Source organism: Pezoporus flaviventris, unplaced genomic scaffold (assembly GCF_033815535.1).
Source record: "Pezoporus flaviventris isolate CSIRO_AGI_PZ_B2104156 unplaced genomic scaffold, CSIRO_AGI_Pfla_v1 ptg000015l, whole genome shotgun sequence".
Taxonomy (NCBI): domain Eukaryota; kingdom Metazoa; phylum Chordata; class Aves; order Psittaciformes; family Psittacidae; genus Pezoporus; species Pezoporus flaviventris.
This window is the reverse complement of record NW_026892563.1, coordinates 9,552,343-9,574,787: the sequence shown is the minus strand read 5'-3', so window position 1 is coordinate 9,574,787 and position 22,445 is coordinate 9,552,343. Positions and strand designations below refer to the sequence as shown.

Here is a 22,445-nt window from a genome sequence, read left to right as displayed (position 1 = left end):
CAGTTTATTGTGAAAGTGAACCGTTTCTTCTTCCCCCAAGAGAGAAAATCCCCAAACACATGGAAAGAGGAAATTTTCAGCAAGTCCCAGCTGACAGCAATGGTCAGTGCAAGCAGTGTCATTTGGCCGCAAAAGAGGACTGTCCTTTAAGATCAGCTGTTGCCTGCTGCCCTAGCCATCTCCCTCAGGTGAATGGGGAGCTCTGCTGGTGTCACAGCCACAACTGTCCACTAATTTAACACAGGCATGGGCTTTATATCTAATGTAAATATTGTAAAAGTTGCTTAAGAAAAGGTCTGTATCTAAGGTGGGTCCCCAGTGAAACACTGATCTGGGGAACTTCTATGGACCAGGCAAGCATTTGGCAGAAGGGCTTTACTCTTTTACCACTAGAAGACAGGAACATTTACTTCAAACAGTATCACTGACATCCTTCTGTGCTTTGCTGAAGAGTGGGGAGGACTGAAGTTCATTTGTTTCTTATGTTTGGATTTCAGTGCTATCCATCCATTTCCCTCATGTATCCTAGATTTTAAAAACCTCAGACCATGCCTAATAATGCATGGGTTGTTATATTAGCAGGATTTAATATAAGAAACCTTTGAAATAAACTGAGAAGCTCTCACCTGCTTATTGTTTTACACATTTTGGGGAGACATTTATTAACAAGCATAGAATTCCTTTTTCTGACTTCAAAGTGACAAACAACCCCTGGTACCAGCGTGCAGCATGTCAGGGAATGTCATTACAATTGGCTGAGTCAAGATAGATCCCTGGAGTTTTAAGAATAAACACGGCAATGTTTAGGGTGAATTAAAATACACTCCTTCAAGACTCTTCACATGATAAATATACTGTCCCCATTAGACCCCTTGCAATTCTCCTTTGCCCACTTTTAGCAGTATAAAAGCCTGAACACGTTTCCATTAAAATCAAAGGCAGATATTTCAATGCTCTTTGCACAGGATGAGACCCTTATTATGTTTCAGTAGCAATACTTTTATTCCACGGAAGTTTCTTTAATTCTGTTTATCACAGAATCACAGAATTGTTAGGGATGGAAAGGTCCTCTGAGATCATCTAGTTCAGCCCCTATTCTGATTTAATAGGTGTGCTTCAAACAGAAATTTGTGGATTTAAATATGACCCTTCTGAGGGAAAGAACTGAAAAATTCCCCAGTAATCTTTGCCAGCATTCACTAGAAACTGATCTTGTTAAATAGAAACTGGTAAGCTATACTTCTGAAGTAGCATGGAGTGCTTGGATAATATTTAAATATGGCAAGCAAGGTCTTATGCTGTGTAGGAGCTATTGCTGGTCTTGCCTGTGGAGTTTAAAAGTCGTTAAGCTGAACAGGAGACAGGCTATACTAAAGTGTGTCTTTTACCAAGGCTTTTTGCATTTTTTTTTTTCACTTATTTCTATGATGCAGGTTTTAGTGCCTCCTCCTCCCTCCCCCCCCCTTCATTTTTTTTTTTCTCCTTTGCTGCTGGCATTAAAAGTTTCAGTTCCTTTTTCTTTAAGAACCTGCTACCTGTAATGTACATACAGGAGTACTGTGCTGTGTATGGGTGTCTTGTACACATCAGAGACTTTATTCATAGCTATTCCAGCTACTGCCCATGTGATCATTGCTTTCTCAAACCTGTTTCACCATCAAAGAGGAACAGCTAAACAATAGAATGCTTCAGAAAATACCCATTAAATCATTTAGCAACAAGATTTTTCAGCCTCAAAGACCAGAAATTGCAGTATTTAAAACACAAAGCCCTTCTTCTGTGGATCATTGCACCATGAATTTGAAGATGTGAAACTGAGAGTGTTCAAAGGAGCCGAGCAATGGCTCAGATGCCAGGTGTGGGACTTGGTTTGAATCCAGCCTCATCAATCCCCAAGCAGCTGGGGTGGGGGTGGCACTCAGAAATCCAGGTGGTTTCTTTCTGGTGCTCCACTTTCCTAAAGAGGAATGGCTGCTTTTCAGCTGCCTGTGTTCTCTCTCAGACAGACATATAGGCATGCATTTGGAAGCCTGAAAGATGCTGGTGTGCAAAGGAAATTTCCTCTTGTAAGGAATAATCTTTCCCAGTCACTGTTCCTGAACACCCCTCATTCCAGGGCCTGGCTGCACCCAGGATAAGCTGTCTCCTAATAGTAAGCATTAGGCTAGAATGTTTTATTGATTAATAGCATTAAGCTTTATCGGTTTGAATTGGGTCCCAAATGCATATGGCTTTCTAGACGCTTCAGCAGTCATTATGAATAATATGAGGATAAAGGCAGTTAATCGAGTGGAAATCCCCTCATACAAACAAAGGAAATAGATTTATACTAAGTTGCAAGCATGCAGAAGGTAGTGCAAACTTGCCTAAGATAAAACTTAACTCTTTTACTCTACCACAGCACCAAAGTATTTTCCAAGAAGCAAACAGATCTGCATTAGTGTAGCTGACATTAGAAGCTGGGCTGTCCTTCCCAGACTCCAAATAGAAAAAGATATCCAGTCTTTAGCTGCTGTACTGAATGCCTCCCATACGCTTGGCAGTTAGAAATTTTCCTTGTTAAAAATGAAGTGTACTCCTCTTGGGTCAGCTTCTGAGTTGCTGATACTCTCTTTGTTGAGTGTGTCAGCTAGGCCCTCAGGTCCACACAGGAAAACACCTATTCTGGAGCTGTTAAGAAAATGAAAATATGGTCAAGAACTAGGTATGGGGCAGCTGGATGTTCTTCATGTGAATCAGTCTTACATTCTGTAGGTGCAAGGTTCTTTTCTCAGTTATAGGAACTAAAGTTGAACTGGATATCTGTTCCTTAAAACTTATAACCCCTTAAAACTTGAAAGGCACTTAGTGCTGCTTCTAAAACAAATGGTAGTCTAAATTTCAGCTCAGCACAACTCAGTAAAGACAGGTTAGTTGATGTCAGTGGAATCAAGGAAACAAAGCTTCAATAGCTTACAGCACAAATTCGTGAAAGGAACTGTTCTGAGGTTTTGTTTTTTTTTCAGTAATAAATTTGGGTGCTCAGCTAAAGGTCATCCATATTCAGGTTTTGTTTCTTGAGGTAGGAAGTATTTTTGGAGGTATTTAGACATCACGTGATATTCCTATCTACTTCAGCTGGAATGATAGGGTATGTTTTTTCTTAAACTTCACTACTAATTGAACACTCCATGAAGCACCTCACCAAAAAGGGATGATTTTTTAAAACCTGTAGGTAAAATGATTTGGTCTAGACTTTAGATTGTATAAAATACCTAGAGATAGTTAGAAAAAAAGTGCTCCTCAAACTTTGTCAGCCAAAGGAATAAGATTGTGCTATTATGGCATTTAGAGGAAGTCCATAAACACTCTGAATTTATACAAATTTACCCAGGATGCTGCCCCGCAATAGTTTTGAACTCATTTTCCCAGTTAGGTCTTCCATACAAGGTTTTCTGTTTAAGGCCTGTAATCACATCTTTCTCTTCTTCATGATGCATTACGAAGTGAGTGGCCTGTGGGAAATGAAACACAAGGGGCAGTGTAAAGACAGAGTTAGATATGGCAGCATTATGTCCTGTTAAAAAAAATAATAATACACACTGAATTATTTCCAAAACAAGAACATGGTGTTTAGAAAGGAAAGCTAACATTGGTAAAATCCTGACTATCAGTGTCTACCTCCTCCTTTTCCCCAGACCAGGTGATCTCAAGAGTTAAAGCTATGAAGCATTGAGTGCAGCAATTAATGATATTTCTTTTGCAGTGAACTGATTTAGTCTAAGAACTGTAAGATAAAGCTGTAATTTAAAACAAAACTTTCCCTTCAAGTACAATTATACAGACCCCTTGACCTTAATGAAGTTCTGCCAGCTTGATCTCTGAAAGGATTGATCCATATGAGGAGGTTTTGTCCGCTCTCCCTGTGTAACTTGCACCTTTACTTAGCTAAGCTAAGCTAAGCCAGGAAGAGAAAATGTGGTTAAGAGCATAACTTCAGGACTTGAGGAATTCTGCATCACTTTTACATGAGAAAAAGTTACAGGTAACTTTCTCCCCAAGCAAAAATAGTGGGACTTTTCTCCTTCCTATTTTTTTCCACTGCATGTGTGATTAACTTCCTACCTTGCTCCTGCCCCTCCATGTGTGCCTAGCTGAGCTACAGCACTTTAGGCACATGGTGAATTTTGCAATGGTGAGATGTAAGTAAAATAAAACATTACTAAAAGTAACAGACTGAGCACCTTTCCTGACTCAATCACACATTTTCAAGTGGCTCATGGAAGAGCTGTTACTTTGTACCCCCCAGTGACCCAGCAACATACATGCATGGGATGACATAGACATCTCAGGAAAATCCTGAAACGAATATGCTGTCATCACTCAAACTTTGTGCCATTAGCTTCTCCTGTCCCAAATACCATTAACTGTTTTAAGCAGTATTAGCTGTCTAAAGAGATACGGTCAGCTGAGGTTGCTGCCGTGAGGAAAGACTGCTTCCCAGAGTGCACAGCCAAAGTAAATGAGACAGGATTAGCTGATCCCATGTAACTTCTGGTGGACAATACCTGTCTGCATTTAAAACCTCTATGACCAGATGGAGGCCAAGGACATAAACCATTTGAACATTTATCAAAACATAACAGACTTGCTAACATCAACCTCAGCGCATATGGAAGCAATACTTTCCACCATGTAGTTACCTGAGATTCATCCCAGCCTGTCAGGTAGATGTTATAGCTGAGAAAGTCTGCGTTATTCCTCTCCTGCATTTGAGCCTCCAGAGATTGCAAGAGGTCAGCAAACCATTCAAAGGCATGAGTGTCCCTGCAAAGCCAGTAAAAATAAATCTGGAAGAGACAAGAGTGAGCTGTCAGGGGACACAGGCATTTATGGTTTCTGGTTTTATGTCACTGACAGAATGAGGATTGTAGAGATCTTGTACCAAGTTGCTCTGACCACTTCAGTCGATGGAGATGAAGGCTGGAATCAAAACTATTCAGGAGGTTTGACATTGGGAGGGTTGTGAAGCAGATTAAGTGACTGCAAGAACAAGGAAATATCTTATTTCTTTTCCACCAGCAGGTTACATTTTTAGTTCATAATGTTTCCCCACTTACATCCTTGTAAAACAGTTTGTTAGGACATAAATAAATGATTTAGAGGTAGACTCTATCACCCTGTCTGCTGACAGGCAAGGTAAATCAAAGTAGGTAACAAAACCAGTTCTGTTCTCTGAATATGACCATAACTGCAAAGTGTGACCCCACACTTTTACACAGGGAGTTTCCAGGGGCAGGAGGGAAGCGGAGGATAGTAGCAGTGCTCTTCTACTAACGTAAAGTTGCTCTTTCTGTGATTAGGGAAGTAATGCAATATTTGCACAGGCAGTATTAATGTCTTGGACATTCTGTTTCCCACACAGGTTGAATAGTATCTCCACTGCAAGTGGAAATCCCAAGGGGTACAGTCAGGATTTGCTTGTGTAATTTTGCTCATAGGCTATTTCTTCTTTCATTGTTTTTGCTTTTGACCCCCCTGCTTCCCTGCCTTCTAGTCTTGTGAGGTAATTGGGTTCCTCTTGTAGGACTCAGACATGTCTGGAGCCAGATCACCATTGCTGGGCCTGTTTTGTTTTGGGCTGATGGCCCCTGAACGATTTACATGGGTTCTGGGAAAGAGGACATATACCTTCTTGAGTTTTAGGTTGGTCGCATCATGGCAGTATTTGTACCAAACTGACTTGAGTACAGATGCAAAAGGGGTGACCCCTATTCCAGCTCCAACAAGCATAACAGTTTCATAACTGAATACGTCCTCACTCGCTGTTCCAAAGGGGCCATCCACAGCTATCCTGAAATTGAAAGTACATGTAGTAAATTAGTACTGAATATTTATTAACAGCATTTAAAATAACAAATTGTTTTGTCTGCTACGATGCACATTTGGTCTGAATACTTCAACCCAAATGTTAGCAAAAGAAGAGGTGGGGTTGATAGGAAGAAACTGCAAAGAGACATTTAAGGCCCATGTATGTGATGGAAGTAGTTAAGGATTGTATCATGGGTACCACCAAACTGGTTGAGCAAAATTTAAACTGTCATAGCTTTTGGTTGAGTTTACCATGGAGACTCTTTGTACATACTTGGGTAATTTCCATGCCTCCTGGAATTCTTGCTTATCACACCCACAGGCATTGAACAAGCCCTCTGTCCAGTCTCCTACAATACGGACGTGAATGCTGAAGTAATCTTCTTCTGGAGCAGAGGTTAATGTGAATGGATGCCATTCCAGTTTAGACACCGCTGGACATTTGACAAAAATGTACTGCCCGACCTCCATCTTGAAGCCCTTCTTCATCATCTGGAGCTCAATCGTCTTGAAGGGGTGAATGACCACCTACAGTTAAGAGGAAAAAGGGCAAAGCAGGGAAAAAGAAAAGGCTGTTGTCACTATTCACTGGATCCTCCACCACTAACTTTGTCCTCTGCTATGAGATCAAGGATAGCAGGTGAAACTTTGTTCCCAACAGAACTGGGAGTGAGGAGCAGCACCTAACAGCCAGATGAAAGACTACAGAGCATGCTGAATTTTTGGATGAAGTATTTTTTCAGACTATGCTTGTAGTTACTCCAAAAGGGACAGATCAGACTGGCACATCTTTTAACACATCACCAGATCTATATTTGCACAGCTAATTCCAGATGAACCTTACACAGTGGCACATAGCACAGTGGTAATGGATATACAGGGGCATAAACACAGGGCTATAAGAGAGGGAACTGGGTAGATAGTACCACTGGAAACTTTCAGTGGCAGGCTACATTTAGATGTTAGAGGTTAGCATCATGATAGCAGCCAGAACGCTCCTTTCCCTGCTAACACTGTTGAGTAGAAACTGCTGACTTTGCTGTACCATTTGGAAAAGTTTATAATGTTTTGCCCATTGTTCAATGTAATGTCAACACATACCTTTGTGATAACAACCTTCTGCTGTGACCTCCAAAACCGCACCAGTCTCTCACACAGGTACAAAAACATGGGACCTACTACCCACTTCCATGTCTGTAAGCAGAATAAAGTCAGATGAGGAGGATGGCAACTTAGATTAAACTGAGTCCTGGAAATGCTATGAGCAGATGTGAAATTCAAGTAATCTAGGTTCTTTATTAACCAGAGTAGGGACCACTTAAGGGATATGACACCTTCAAAATTACTTCTGGTCAGAGAGGTAATTTATTTCTCTGTTGAGAGTCACAACTAGCTTTTCAGTTGCTACTACAGTTAGAGCAAGGTATTTTCCAGAGTGATTTTGCCTCTGTCTGAAAATTAAGGTAACTTAAGCAAAACGTGAAGTTAAGCTCTGAATGTATTATTGACTCAGGGCTGTACTGCTGCAGAAAAAGATGTGGTTTCTGTTAACAGATCAGTCTGAAATATGAAAGAGCAACCAGCCTGGTTAGTCAATGAAAGCTGAAGTTTCAGTGTCAGATTTCCAGAGGCATTACTTTTCTGTTAATGATCATTAGTCCATAATAATGTGATACTATTTATTATCTGGATTATAGCACTTTCTAGAAATCCCCACAAACCACAAAAGACATTTTGGGTAAACAGTTCTCAGATACAATTTGCTTTTTTGCTTAGCCTGTTAATTTTGCTCATTTTATGGCACACTGGAAGTGGTTTGTCTGTCAGTAGTCTATTTCTGCATATAATCCATTGTGTTGAAATCTATGGCTTTATGTAATGAAAGAGCACTTTCTGCAACTGAAGAGCACATGGGGTCATACAGCTGCTTTTCTACAGCAGGTGCTTAAGTTATTTAACAAAAAGAGAAAACTTTAAACATTTTAGATTGGGTTTACAGTCAAGACAACTGCTCTTACCATAGGAGGATTCCCTGAAAACTGGGGGATTGGGCAAGACCCCTTCTTCCCCCAGTCAGTGAAGTTCTTGTAGCAAAGCTCTGGATTATGTTCAGCCAGACTCTCAGCTGTCTGCCCCCGTACAATACGCCTGGGAAAAAGATAACAATCATTAAGGCAATTAAATGAAAATGAAGGCATCTGTCCCTTACTGTTCTACTTATTTACTCAATTTACTTATCTACCCAATTTAAGTGGAGTTGTGGACTTCTGCAGTGCTACAGCTTTGATACAGCTTTACTGCTCTAATCAACCCACAAAATTACTATTAAGGTGATAAAAATGGGGAGGAAAGTTTGTGGGGGAAAATACTGACTACAACATTAGGTGAGGAACTGAGAGATATATCCATAACCCTTTCCAGGATGTGGTCACAGTAGGAAAACTTCATTCTTTTCAGAGTTATCCTACTTTTTTCTTCAATAAAAACAAAACTTGGAATGGGCAAAGTAAACAATTTCCTTGTGACCAGTACAGAAATTATTTCTGTTTGTTCTCTTAGAAATTTGGAGAGCCCTTTCTTTTGACCTTTTGTCCTGGGTTCAGCAGTAGCAGTCATTTTCCTCCTTTTTTAGCAGCTGGTGCAGTGCTGTGTTTTTTAATTTCAGCCTGAGAACAACGCTGGTAACACCGATGTTTTTAGTTGCTGCTCAGTAATGTTTGGTCTGACCAAGGACTTTGTGAGTCTCATGCTCTACCAGGGAGGAGGGGAAGCCGGGAGGAAGCAGAGACAGGACACCTGACCCAAAGTAGCCAAAGAGGTATTCCATACCACAGCACGTCATGCCCACTATATAAACTGGGGGCAGTTACTCAGAAGGGCTAGATCACTGCTCGGTTGGGCTGGCTATAGGTCAGTGGGTGGTGAGCGGTTGTATTCTCTTCCCTTGTTATTTCCCTTATCATTATTATTACTGGTGGCAGCAGCAGTGGTTTGTGTTATACCTTAGTTACTGGACTGTTCTTATCTCAACCTATGGGAGTTATATTCTTTTGATTCTCCTCCCCATCCCTTCAGGAGCCGGAGGGAGGAAGGGGAGAGGGGAGTGAGAGCAGCTGCGTGGTTCTGAGTTATGGCTGGCGTAAACCACGACACCCTTCCTCTCCCTCTGAAGATAGCAGTTCAGTTGGTGTGAATGATGAACACAGATGTTTCTGATGTAAAGCAGCTATGCCAGCTATACCAGCTTGTGTCATCTGACGATCTGGCCTCTATATTCTTACTTACTTAGGGTTTTCTGTTACTGTTTGGTTTATGATAGAGAAGACTGAGCGCTCCAGACCAGCTGTATTTCTAGTGGCAGAGCTAGTGCTGAAAGTTTTCATTTTGAGGGGGGAAAAATATATTCTGATCTTGTTCACTATTTCCTGCCCCTGTCTGGAGTTCTGCCAACCTCAGGAGCATGTGAGAGGCCCCAGAGTGATGGCAATTAGTAGGATGAGGTTCATAGTAGAGAAATTCAGATTGACATCTGCTGATTTTCCTTAGAAACGACCAATACAATGCTGTTGGTATCTTCTTCCCATGACCTGTAACTTCTCTTTCTGCTTTTCTAACTCTAGTTTCTGTGAACTAGACTGTTTCTGATGTTTCAAAAAAAACATGGTATCCAAGTCATATGTATGCGTAGCTCTAAGTGACAGATTTCTCCAGGGATTATTGAAAAGTGTGTGCCCAATCTTGAAAGTTAAAAGATTGCACTGCTCATAAATATTACTAATGAACTTCTTCCTCATTAAAGGATTGATTAACATCCTGCCTGAAAAATAAAGGGAAGGCACGACACTGCCCCAGGAGCATCACGAGTTGCAGCTAACTTCCCCACTAATGACAACGGGTTCAGCTGAGCTGCTTCTGGTATGAATTAAGGGAAGAGAAGGAGTCCACTTCCTGCCACTGCTCTCTCCATTGCTTAATGGAGAATGAGCCTGAGGGTTTTTGCCTCACCCTATGCTCCATTCAAGTTCTGACAATGTCAGTACCCTGTACAACAGAAACAAAAGTCTTGTTTTCCATTATTACTCAGTGTAGATGGTGTTCCAGTACTGTAATTAAGCTTTCACTGGTATAGCCTTAAAATTACTTCTTTTTCAGCTTAAAGTTTTACTTTAGCTTCCAAGGCAGGGTGGTCTGCATCTCTTCTCCCCTCTTTACATTCACTGTGACAGGAAGTTTGGGACACTTGCCTTTAACACATAGTTCATGCACAAAACCAATCAGTGCTACAAAATGCTATAACAGCTTATAACAATTCTATTATCTTTGATTCAGCTTTCTGTATATACATATATGTATGCATACACACACGGGTATGACACACAGCCTTCTGTCTCCAACTGACATCTATATACCTCTCTCTCTAACATGCTACTTTGAGACTGTTAGATCATACTTACTCCATAGCATTCATCTTTGCACACCTAAGATGCCTTCCTTGAGCGTAAAAGGCCTGCCCAATAATTTTTAGTGAACTAGCACTTTCTCTAAACTCAGAATGTCATTCTTGACTTTAAGGCCAAATAAGTGAGGCCACTGAGTTCACAGCTAGAAAACAGCCTTCCCTCTACAGATCACACAGATAATAATATTCCTGCATTTGTCTCCTTCCAAAGGATCACTGAACTTCTCTGACAACCTCATTTCTGGCCAAATGCTTGTCTTTTCAATACAGTGCAATTAAAATGCTGAAAAGATACTGAATATCCAAGTAAACAGAAAATCAACTTTTATGAAATAAATGCTCCTCACTGACCTCTAGAAAGGTCTGATAGCATTGTGTAGTAACTACTGGCAAGTTTGGACATTTCGTCAATATTTGCTATATATATAAAATATACAATGTTTGCTGCAGAAAACATGAAACCTTTTCCTCTTTCAACAGGTTTTGCTCAGTCCTTCTTGTTTTGGAAGTTGGAATGGACTAATATGCTGGTGGCAATTCTCATCTGCCTTCTATTTTTGCTCTTCCCGTTGCACTTTCATTTCTGTCTTTTCTGGCACTACTGGACTGAGAGGAAGTGGTTTTGAAAGTCATTTTTGCTGGGCATTTTTAAAGCACACTTTCTAGTGAACCTAAAATTTCTTTTAAACGGTCAATATAGTGTAATTATGAACTATGAAATGTGGCTTGGATACTTTAGCCTCTTTTTTATGCACAGTTCTGTTTTATAAAGTGGAACTAAAATTAATTTTTCTAAGTGCTCAAACTGTGTTTGATAGAGCTAAAATTGTTTCATTGGACTTTTCAGCTATTTCAGAAGAAGGCATGGAAGTGGAAAGGCTAGAAGTGGAAAAAGATGTTCAGCATTTGAAAGTTACAGAAACTTATAGTTGCCTATATTCAAGCTGCAACAGCTAAAAATCTATTCTAAAACGCTGCTGATATTAAAAGTTCATCCAAGTCTGAAAGATAAATCTGTGTTATTACAGTTTTCATTTACCAAACAAAATCCAAGACTCTATCGTAGAGGTCCCCTTAATGCATGTGTGTGATGCAATTCCTTTTAGCAAAGAAAGATAAATTAATAATTAGAAACAGGCACCTTGGAAAAGAGCTTACCAATTAAAATCTCATAAGAAGTTGAGTATCAATGAGCTTAAGTATGCCAAAGTCTTATAATGCCTAATGCATCTCTATAGCTTGTTGCACGTATCAGTGAGAGCCTGTTGGCTCTCAAAGCCTGTATTGGACCATCATTACAATCAAAAATAACTGCTGCTTAGTGACTCAAGTCCCCGTATTTATGTGTGCAGAGGGCTTTACATTCAGATAAAGTAGTTATTATGTAATTTGTGATAAGTGTGAATACTCACCCAGCACCATGGATAACAAGACCAATGAAGAAGATGACAAAGAGATGGTGGGTGTACCAAAATACTTCAAAATATGATCTTCGGATAGTTTTGGTGGATGACGTGATGATTAGTATGAGAGCCAGCGTGATTATGACTCCAGTGAGACCAGCCAAGTATGTGAAAGCCACATATAGACCCCCCACAGGATTCTGTGAAATAATTGCACACAGTGGTGTAAGGAAGCAGTTGCATCCAAGCAGAGCCAGCTGAATTATCAGTCGGTCTCACTCGCCAAATCCTTTACATTGTTGTAAGTCTTTAAGTCATCATCCTTTGAGAATTTGCAAGCTAACAATGCCAAAATCCTACTGCATTTTTGTTGTACTGTAGATTTACCTTTACTAAAGTGGAAGTAGAGAGAAAGGGTCTTCCACTGATTCACAGGCCGAATATTGTCTCTTAATATGCCACTGCTCAACAATACAGGCTTGGGAAAGGTGAACGCATTTGCACAGGTCTGTTGTTAAGAGCTGGAGTCCTACCTCCAGCTTTAGACAGCTGAATGGAAGCTGTCCTTTCCAGTGGCATCGTGCACCTGTGGGTCTCGTAACTGACACAGTGATTGGATGCTCAGTGCTTCTGAGGAATGGGGAAGTTCCTTATCTTGTTGTTTTAATTTGTTTTGTTTTTAAACCAGAAGCAGCCCAAGTTCAAAACTTTTGCCTTGATTTCTGTGTATATTTCTGTGTGCCATGTCTACTTTAGTCAGAAGACTGCTTTACAGGCCATTCGTTTTTACGTAATGTTTTAAAAACACTTCGAAGTCCCCAGGTGAAAAAGTTTGAAGGACTACCAAAATTCAACAACAATATTACTAACAGATAAGAAAAATTAAATATACGAAGTTTTGCTACAATATGGCCCAAACCCAGGTTGCGCACACCAGAAACAGTCTCTCTGCTCAAATAATCTTATATGATTATCTAAACAAATGTAATAATGACTCTTCACAGCCTGAAGTCACTTACCCCAATAGTTTTTCTATAAAAGTTGATATAGCTTTCATTTGGGCCATCACCAAGGCTAGAAAGTGCAGCTGCCAGGGTTTGTTTCTCCTCAACACGTGCTTGCACACTCCACTCTACATTGAATAAGTGTGCGATGGTGTGAATTGCTGGGAGTAACAGGAAAGAAAAAAATCAGCGTGAAGCACAAATACTCAGTGGTTTTGGGTAACATCTGAAACTGTAACATCTGTCAATGACAGCTTAAGGCCTGTGCCACTCTCACCTCTTTGTCACAAGTTCTTACATTCCTGATGTGTTTTATTATTGAAGCTTTACTATCTGAAGTTTACATGGTTTTGGGTGGGGGAAGGAAAGAAGTAAAAGGAAGTTTCCAGTATGTCTGTGTTCAACAAAGGCTTCCAACAGTTCAAGTAGTAGTACCCTAATACACAGGAAACTGAAGCATGGGATGGCTTAAATTATTTGTCAGGATCATCCAGGATTTCTGTGGAAGAGCCAGGAAGTTAATCTGGATCTCTTTGGTGTGTCACATTTGCTAGGGCTGCTTTTTTCTCCTGCATTGCTTATAAATACTAACTAATAACTAAGTGTTCTTGCTGAGCTGATGTGTCCATAAACCTAGGACAGCTGAGGTGTTTCACACTTCTTCTACTCCACGTTACTGCAGGGGTAAGCCATACAAAGCCTTTTGAAATGTTTCCCCTTTAGTATCACCAGATACTTACTAACCTTCAAAACAGGGTCTGCTGAGCTCAGATATAACAGCCCCAAACAACCTGTCTCTGCTACAGACCCCCTCTGTGGCCTTATGTTAACTCCCCCACCCTGCTCCTTTTCCTTGAAGTGGTGGTGAGATTAAGCCCACAGCTCAGAAAGGGAGCCTGCTCACCTCAGGTAATCTATTGATATTAAGACTGTTCTAGGGTATATGATTGTAAGGTACTTGCACTGAAAAGAGACAAACTTGATGAAAGAAAACATAGAAAACCCTTAGTTTTGGAAATGAGAGATAAAATATGAAAACATTTCCATGGCCTGCCCAAGCTTTTTATGTCCTTTTCTTTCATACAATTTCATCCTTTTATTTGTATCACACTTGCCAACTAACAAATAAATCTAAACAAGAATTAAAGCCAGGGTATCTATTTTTCAAGGCATTGTTAAACACCCTTTGTTAACCAGTGTCATAAATGGTGCTGGGGGTTCAGAAGGAAAGTATTATTTCTTCTCTTTTGCTTTCTGCCAGTTGCAGAATAGTACCACAGAATCATAGAGTCATAGCACAGTTAGGGTTGGAAAGGACCTTAAGATCATCTAGTTCCAACCCCCCTGCCATGGGCAGGGACACCTCGCACTAAATTATGTCACCCAAGGCTCTGTCCAACCTGGCCTTGAACACTGCCAGGGATGGAGCATTCACAACCTCCCTGGGCAACCCATTCCAGTGCCTCACCACCCTCACAGTAAAGAACTTCTTCCTTATATCCAGTCTAAACTTCCCCTGTTTAAGTTTTAACCCATTACCCCTTGTCCTGTCACTACAGTCCCTAATGAAGAGTCCCTCCCCAGCATCCCTATAGCCCCCCTTCAGATACGGAAAGGCTGCTATGAGGTCTAATTTTTGGAAACTGATTTAAGCCTTGGCCCATGCTGACTCTTTTAGGTTAATGAAATAAGGTCTCTGTCCTTATCTTTAAGAACTTAAATCCCATATGGATTCTGTGTAAAATGCACAAGAAAGCAATAAACAAAGAAACATTTGAGTACCAACCAGTATGAAGGGCGATCATCCAGGCCACCATTTTGTGAAAGGTGAGATTCCTGTCCAGCTGTCTTCTGACACGGGTAGAGCAGCACTTTTGGTTTGAAGAAAAAAGTATTTGAAGACTATTTCTGATGTCTATGCATACTTATTTAAATGAAGGGACAAAACAAGAGGTGCTGAGCACGATAACTGGTGGCATTACTAATAAAAATTTCAGATTTTTAAATACAGACAAAAATATTTTCCTCCCTACTCCAGAATACAGGAATAATAGATAATGTTTTAACATGGCCCATTGAAACGAAATATTTGATAATGAGAAAAAAACATCCAGTATGACAAAAGTATGTATCTTATCTCTGTTGAATCACATGTTATAAACAGAAAGAGGGATGACAGTCTGCCATGGCAGGGTGACTGCTTTGGTAGAGTCTCAGGTTGCCACCTAGCATCAGGATCTTGCTGTGGTTCACCCTGTAGAAATGGACTGTAAAGTCTGGATATAACTGTCTCAGGGAGCTCCCACCCCTCATGTGCTAGCCACTTATGGTCAGTTAATATGAAACGATTCCTTCCCCAAAATTTGGGGTGTACTTGTTGGGCATTGACTTACAACTTGTTTCTGGAGTAACCCAAAGAGAAACAGGAAATAAAAATCTCTGCTGATACAAACTGAAGAATTTGGTTCTTAAGAAAATCAGAATTATATTTTCATTAAGAATAATGACAGGTTCCTAACAGGCCCCATCTGAATTGTGCTGCAGTCAGTGGGAGTTTTCCTATAACTTTAAGTTCCCGTAAAACTTTCTGTCTTCACACAGTAGGAAGCATGATTATCCTGTGTTGTATATTTATAATGCTTTTCCTGACTGGCAAAGGGAAGAAAACACTATGCACACTACACAGACATTTCCTCACAAGAACCATGTAGATATTTCACACAACAAATTTAGAGAGAACAAAATATTCTCCCACGTGACATCAACATTATAGATGGCAGGGTAAGGTAACGTACATTTCCAGCTGATAGGATAGAGCTAATCATCCCAGCCATCCACGAGTAAGACAGCAGATGGGATGATGAAACACACAAACAATTTCAGTTCTGATTTGTTCTTTACTTAGTGGAGATATACCAGCAGTAGTCTTACTCTTCCATACCAGTCCATTTCTAAAGATCCCATGAGTATTAACTTTACAGATGAATAGATGAGCAGGAAACAGTTCTCTCCTTGTTTTATTTTCCAACTGGGACATTGATTAAAGGGCAACCTTTAACACTCTGGGCCTACTGCAATGACTTCAGTAGACTGTAACAACAGCCAGGAGAAGTTTGGCCTTCTCTGTATCACGTATCTTGGGACACAATTAAAAAGATTATAGAACAAACTGTAGCACAGTGAGGAAATGCCAACTCTGTTTGACTGCCTTGCAAAAACCACTTGATGTTTCTGTTCAAGAAGCAGAAGGCAAAGCAATGGCAAAATGATACAGCTAGATTCAGAAGTGAAGATCATTAACAGCAGTGATGAATACAGCAATAAAAGGCATGCAAAGACAACACAGCTGTTCTTTCAATTAATAATAAATAATTTTGTAGTGTATAATTGCTAGGTAGCAGGATGTAAAGGGTAAGAGTTTACAGCACATTCCTATTGAGCAGCGGATTTGAACAGTTCTCCCCTCTCCATAACCCCAATGACATTGCTGTTGGAAAGGTCACTATCCTTTCAGTAAGTTATTTGACATTTTAAGATCAGGATTTTTCTTAAGAGATCCTCACAGATTTTACTTGTGTAGAATTTTACTTTTGTACAATTACGTAGTTAATTAGAGACAACACCAGAACTGGCATAAGCGGTTGTACCCCCGCACCTCAGTCCTGGCACTACCATTGGCACACTGGGTCCTGTGTGTTTTGCTTAAGATATAAAATTACCTCCTTCCTGGGGTATAGCTTTATTGGAGAAAGCAGCTGAAGTTAAACACCAACATTCTAACAGTCCTATTTTATGTTCTTCCCTCCTCTTCTTGTTCATCCTCAGAGTGCTTCCTCATAGTCTACCACTGTCAGCAGCATTGCTGGCTGCAGGCAGGAAGCCAAAATGGAGCTGTAGCTCCCTGCATGGTTCTCACTTGCAAACTGGGTGTAGCCTGAGTGACTACCACAGTGCACCCTTGGAACCAGTTTTTATCTTCCAGTAATGCCTTCAGAAGTGCCTTGAGCTATTCCATTGCTTTGACCTCAGAATACCTCTGCCCAGCCTGCTTTCAGCTCAACCCCACTGGAATCTATTTCAGACCTCCTGAAGGACTAATATGATCAAAATCTCATCAATATCTTCAAGTTGCATTCATCTAATATCAACAATATCTTTTACTAAATTTATGCTCATTGTTCTGCATCCTGGGGAGTCAGCTCTGGATTTTGGCAGATACTAACTGATCTTTCTCAGGGCAGGGAAGATTAGCTGTAACCCCACTGTTTTTTTTACTACTCGTTTTCCTTCTACATACATGGGGGGTATGACTGCTTTTGTAGCATTTCAGAATCGGAAGGGAAGACTGAAAGCCTGGTCTGCATAGTTCCAACTTTATGTTTTGAGTTGTTATGCCTGGAAAAGTCCAGGGCACTGGCTTTACTCCTAAATGTAATTTAGGAGCATTATGTGGCAGACACTTCTCATTTATTCAGCCAGAATGATTGTCCAGATATATGTACTGGATGGAGGTATGGCATGGGCTGTCTCTGGCTATTATTACTTTGTATGCCATTCTATTCCCCTATGAAGGACTCTTGAACACTGCATCTACTTTATTGCTTCCCCTTTTGCTCTGCTTTTCAGCCCCGGCAGGCCTTTCTTATTTGCATGAAAGAATTTATACTAGATTTACAAATTAAAACCAACCTCTGCAAACTGGTTTTGTTGACCATGTATATATTATGGAGGCTAGAAAGAAAGGAGGAATCATTACATATTTGGAGAGACAGTTCATGAGCTTAAGGAGAATATTGTTTTTTTTTGTTGCACCGTGACATGCATTGTGTGCATTATTTCTGCTGCACACAGAAATACTACCATAGGAAGTCTCTCCAGCTGTCACTTAGAATCAGCTGTCCTTCCCTTAATGGTGGTTCCTCAGTACTGTGTATAACATTTGCATCTGGGACCTAGAAATGTTCAAAAGGCCTGCAAACTGTTTCATCCTGAGACGGAAATGCAACTCAGACAAGAAAGAACGTAATTTATGAACCAGCTGAAATAAAATCTGTGAAAGACTACATTTACTTTCAGAACTGAACATGCAAAGACAGAAGACATGGGCTAATATCTCCCTTATAAATGCGTGTTGCATGAGTGACAAATACGGCAAATGTACGTAAGCACTACCAAGGCACTTTGCATCCAGGGCAGCATGATGTCCAGAAGGCAAGAGAAAAGGGAAGACTCAAAGGAGGCTAATCCAAAGCTAAACCTCTCAACAGAGCTCTAGATACCGCACTGGCATATAGATCTCAGTCTTGCTCATAGCAAAACTCCAGGCTTATCTGCTTCTTAAAAGAGGACATGCCCAAAGTATAGTATATTTGGGGAACTTGGATGAATTTCCCTGGTTTCTTTGCAAGGCTGCGTGGGTTATTATTTTTCATAGATTTTGAAATTGTTTCTTCATCTTACCGCACTTGATCCTCTGAGGAAGGACAGCAAGTTTCGACATACTGGCAACAGAATCAGCATGCAATTGAAATTCAGACAGGCTGCAGGGGCCCTTGCCAGAGCCAAAGCATGCTGTAATTGGAGAGATGCTGTTACTAAATGCATTACCTAAGACATTGTCCAGGACATAGATAGGGACAGAATTCATTTATGTGTTGTATCTGTCATATAAAAGTTATACAACTTTCCATGAGTGTGAGATCTAGAGTTGATTAATAATGTTCACATTCCACAGTAGTCACGCTCTAGCCAAGTTAGAGACACGTATGGAGGTACAACACATTCCTCCAGACAGACACCTTCTGTTTCCAATTTTGAAATAATATGGTTGCACAAAAAGCTCCCTGTCCCGTCTGACAGTCAATGGCTAATCACAGGTGCTAGTCTAAGCTATTAGTAGAGTGTTCTGTCCCAGGGCTGTAAAGAAAGTCTCACTGCTGCAGTTTCAGTTGGCTGGGGTGTAACAGTAGGCAGGACAGTTTATGAGGGAAGCGGTTTTATGTTCTCTGTTGTCAGTAAAGGAAGTGGAGGGAAATATGTTGCCTCATGTTTTAGGAATATGTTCCCTTAATGTTGCTCTTCTTATCCTGAATGATTTCAGACTTTTGAACAAAGACTGTTGAAAGTGACGATAACAATCCAAACACAATGAAGGAGAGCAAAAGATAATGTTTGGTCTTGCATTGACTGGGACACTTTCAGGTTTCAAATCTCAGTTACTGAACTGGGGTTACACTGAGCTCTAGTTATTCAAGCACAGGTCTCTGAGACTTCAAAGGCACCATGATTGCAAAGGACAGAGTTTGATCCATAGACCTTAAGCCCTATACAAAATGTGATTTCATGCTTTGCAGAATTAAACTGTGGCTTTGCAAACCTTTTACACGGTGCTATGTTCTGCAATTTGAACCTTAGACTGATTTTCATGTCTGTGATCAGGCTTCTAAAATATGTGAATAAATTAATTTTCTCTGTCAATTGGTTATGACCTATAGTATCTTTGGAATCAAGTTTGCAGTAGGACACATAATATTGCATTAGCCAGTTGGATTATATTGAACGGCCCAGGGTTCAGGATCACTTCACTACTTTACTACTATATACATGTTTGATGAATACATGAATGATGACTGCTTTTCAGAACTAAAAGCTTTGCAAACTATTCATGCTGTGAAAAATAATCACAGGGGAAAATGAGTGCACAACAGTTCAGTGGCAATATTTTATTCATATTTTGTTTAATAAAACAGCCACAATTCACAATGACTTTAATTACCAGGAGCATGATAGTTACCTGAAAATATCTTTAGAATGGGATCTCTCTGTTTTCATACTAGCTTTCTGCTCAGAAGCACTGGACATCCGCATTCATTTGTCTGCTTGAATGTGACTTTTAACTCTTACATGAACCTGCTGCTCCAGCCACTTTATCCTATTTCAATCAAATAATGCTACGGAAAAATGCTATGTGTTCTGTCTATGCCAAGATAATATATGTTTTATACTTACACTAAGGAGCACTCTGGTGTAGAAGAATTTTGGTGGGATATCATATGCAAGATAGTACCACCAAAAGAGGAAGACATTTAACCCCAGCCATACAAGCTGAAAGAGAAATGAACAAAAAGCTTTACAGTTTCTTGTTAGGGATCGTATGTCTGAATTTACATAGTTCAGCTAATAGCCAATTAGCTTATTGTGCTCCTGTTTGCACAGAGAAGTGTACCTGCAGGGTATATAGGATTCTGCAAGGGCAATAGAATTTTTTTCTGGTGGAAATTGGCTCTGATATGTGCATTCAGAGGTACTGGAGTGGCAATAAACAAAAATACAGCAATGGGTAGCTTAAACTTTAGCCTAGCCAGAGGGGTTTAGACATGGTTATATAAGGACCATTATATTACAGGTGTTTAGCTACGTCTGTGAGTCTAGTTGAATCTCCAAACACCATTAAAGCTTAGGGCCTCTTCCAAATGGCAGGTCCTCAGACATATTCACCTATGTAAGGCTAATGTAAGAGGAAGACTTAGGAGCTGTGCCAAAGAAAAGGAACTTGAGTTCTAAATATAGATGGCCCAAACTACATGTAGGGCCTAACTGAATAGGGCACTCTGAAGGTCTGAAATCAGCCAGCAGGAAATATTCAACCCAGGCACTTGGGCAGTGTTTAGACTATCCAAAACTGAGCTTCTTCGTTGCTGTACTGCACTATTCTCTCACTTTCACATCCTACGGTGCAGGTTTCTTTAGGGAAAGTAAAGTTATTAGCCCTTCTCAAGGCCATCTAAAGCAGCTACAAGCCCATCTGTCTCAACAGATCATAGTGAATCTGGGCATATGCCATCCTGATTCTGGTTGACTGATTTCACATGCCATAGTGAAACCAACCTGCATCGTGCACTCTCAGTCTAATCAGATTTAGTAGATGGCAAATGAAATCAGAGAAGAGAAAGTCTGAGAACTGAGAGAAAAATAAGTCTCTGGTTGTAAGTTAAGGATGCCAGAAACTGTGACATTACAGTCCCTTATCCCTTCTAACTCATATGTTTTGGTAGCTATTTGGCCCATCTGACACTGTAAAAAACCTTGGGATTAGTTTAGATCTGGAAAATGTCTTACTCTTGTGGAATAAATACAGGGAAATGAAGGGATTTCCTTCAGGGTAAGGCAGCATATAGGAAATCCCCAGATCCTTATTAAAAAGAAAAACAAAACAAAACAAAGCAAAACAAAACAACCAACCAACCTCATGTCAGGATTAAATGCTTAGGATATGTATTTAAAGTGAGAGTGTGCCACTGCCATGTACAGTAGCCTGACAGCATTCCTGGCAGACCAAGATTTTTGGCATGATGCTTAATGGTCTCTCACAGTCCTTCTTGGTGTTAACCCATATGGACCATGAATCCTCTGAAAAAAGCTGTGAGACCCTGTGGCAGCTTGGGTTGAGTTGCAGAGTTCACAGCCATCTGTGCTCTCTAGCTAAACCCAGGAGAGGCTGCATAGGCTGGGATTAAGGCTGATGTGTTTTTGTTTTATTGAGTTACATGAATAGTAACTATGGTTGTCCTGTTCCCATCAAGCGCTGGACAACCCTGTACCTAGTCAGTGTACAGTAAAGCTGGAGAGGACAATGCAGAACACTTCGGTAAGGCTTCCAGGGAAATATCCTGTTAGCCGATTACTTTCTCAGGGACTTTGTTAGTTTCTTTACCTATAAATTGACCTTGTTACAGCTTTGAGTCTCTAAAAACAAATTCGTTATTTGAACTTTTACATATTTTTATATATATACATACACTTGTAAAATTGTATTTCTATAGCTCTTGTATCACATGTGACATGAAAAAAAATACTTAACTTCTAAGTTTTCTCCAAGGAGGACTGCCCTTCTTTCCTCTTCATCGCTTTTAAACGTGGTTGGGATTTTCAGTACTTTCAGATCTTACTCAGAATTAATTTAACCTGCTTTCACAGCTGCTCTATGAAAGCTGGATACAAACTCAATTCAAATACCAGTTGTCTTAATGAAGGATTCCTGAATCTCTGCTAAATTTTGGAATCCAACTCTAATACAAATTTTATACCATCAAGACACTGCACTTTCAGTTACACCCACTTTTGTTTATAAAAGTGCAAGAAAGGGTGGTTGCTGTAATTGCTTTCTCTGTTGAAGCACACATAGTTAAGTAAGATGTAATGTTATTTGTTTTTCTTAAGTCACTGTTGCATCCAAAAATCCCAGACACGTAAATATTTCTAACAAGGCTAATGAAAGTTAACATACAGTCAGTTGTCAGCTGACAATAAAGCCTACAGCAAATGAGATACCAGACAGAGCTGCTTAAAAATTATTCCCTTTAAGCATTTCACTGCACCTGGTGCCCTAGTTTCAGCATAGTTGGATGCATCGTTCACTGGCACAGTGAGAACTGCTTACTGCAGCTTTCTGTAGAACTTTTTACTAGACACAACTCACAATAAAAATTGTACTTACAACGACGAAGATGGACAGTCCTTCATTCTCCACCCAGTTACCCATGACTGCCCAAGATCAGTGCACACAACAGTCCCCGTCTTTCTGGGACAGCGACTATGTCCTCTCTCACAAGGAAGTGAGAGCAGCAGCTTGCAGCAACCTGTTTCCTTTCTCATTCATTTAGGAAATCAGTTAAGCATTGAATCATGTTCATAGTTCTGTTTCAAACATGTTTCTATCATCTTTACATA

At 40.2% G+C, this 22,445-nt stretch overlaps 1 protein-coding gene across 5 annotated transcripts; it reads right to left on the bottom strand.

Annotated features, from left to right (window-relative positions):
* Nucleotides 1–559: 559 nt before the first annotated feature.
* Nucleotides 560–22,445, bottom strand: LOC133269278 (cytochrome b-245 heavy chain). 5 transcript variants are annotated; one of them, XM_061453366.1, is made up of 13 exons: nucleotides 22,213–22,445; nucleotides 19,725–19,820; nucleotides 18,177–18,287; nucleotides 14,503–14,587; nucleotides 12,732–12,877; nucleotides 11,722–11,912; nucleotides 7,869–7,998; nucleotides 6,952–7,044; nucleotides 6,125–6,378; nucleotides 5,671–5,833; nucleotides 4,683–4,829; nucleotides 3,370–3,494; nucleotides 560–2,670 (listed from the first exon to the last, which is right to left on the bottom strand). In XM_061453366.1, exons 1-13 carry the CDS (start codon nucleotides 22,255–22,257, stop codon nucleotides 2,544–2,546), a joined length of 1,713 nt encoding a protein of 570 aa, XP_061309350.1. In that variant the 5' UTR covers nucleotides 22,258–22,445; the 3' UTR covers nucleotides 560–2,543. The 5 variants fall into 5 exon arrangements, with proteins under 5 accessions (XP_061309350.1, XP_061309351.1, XP_061309352.1 ...); XM_061453367.1 differs by lacking the exon at nucleotides 18,177–18,287; XM_061453368.1 differs by lacking the exons at nucleotides 12,732–12,877; nucleotides 14,503–14,587 and having other exon boundaries at nucleotides 22,213–22,444.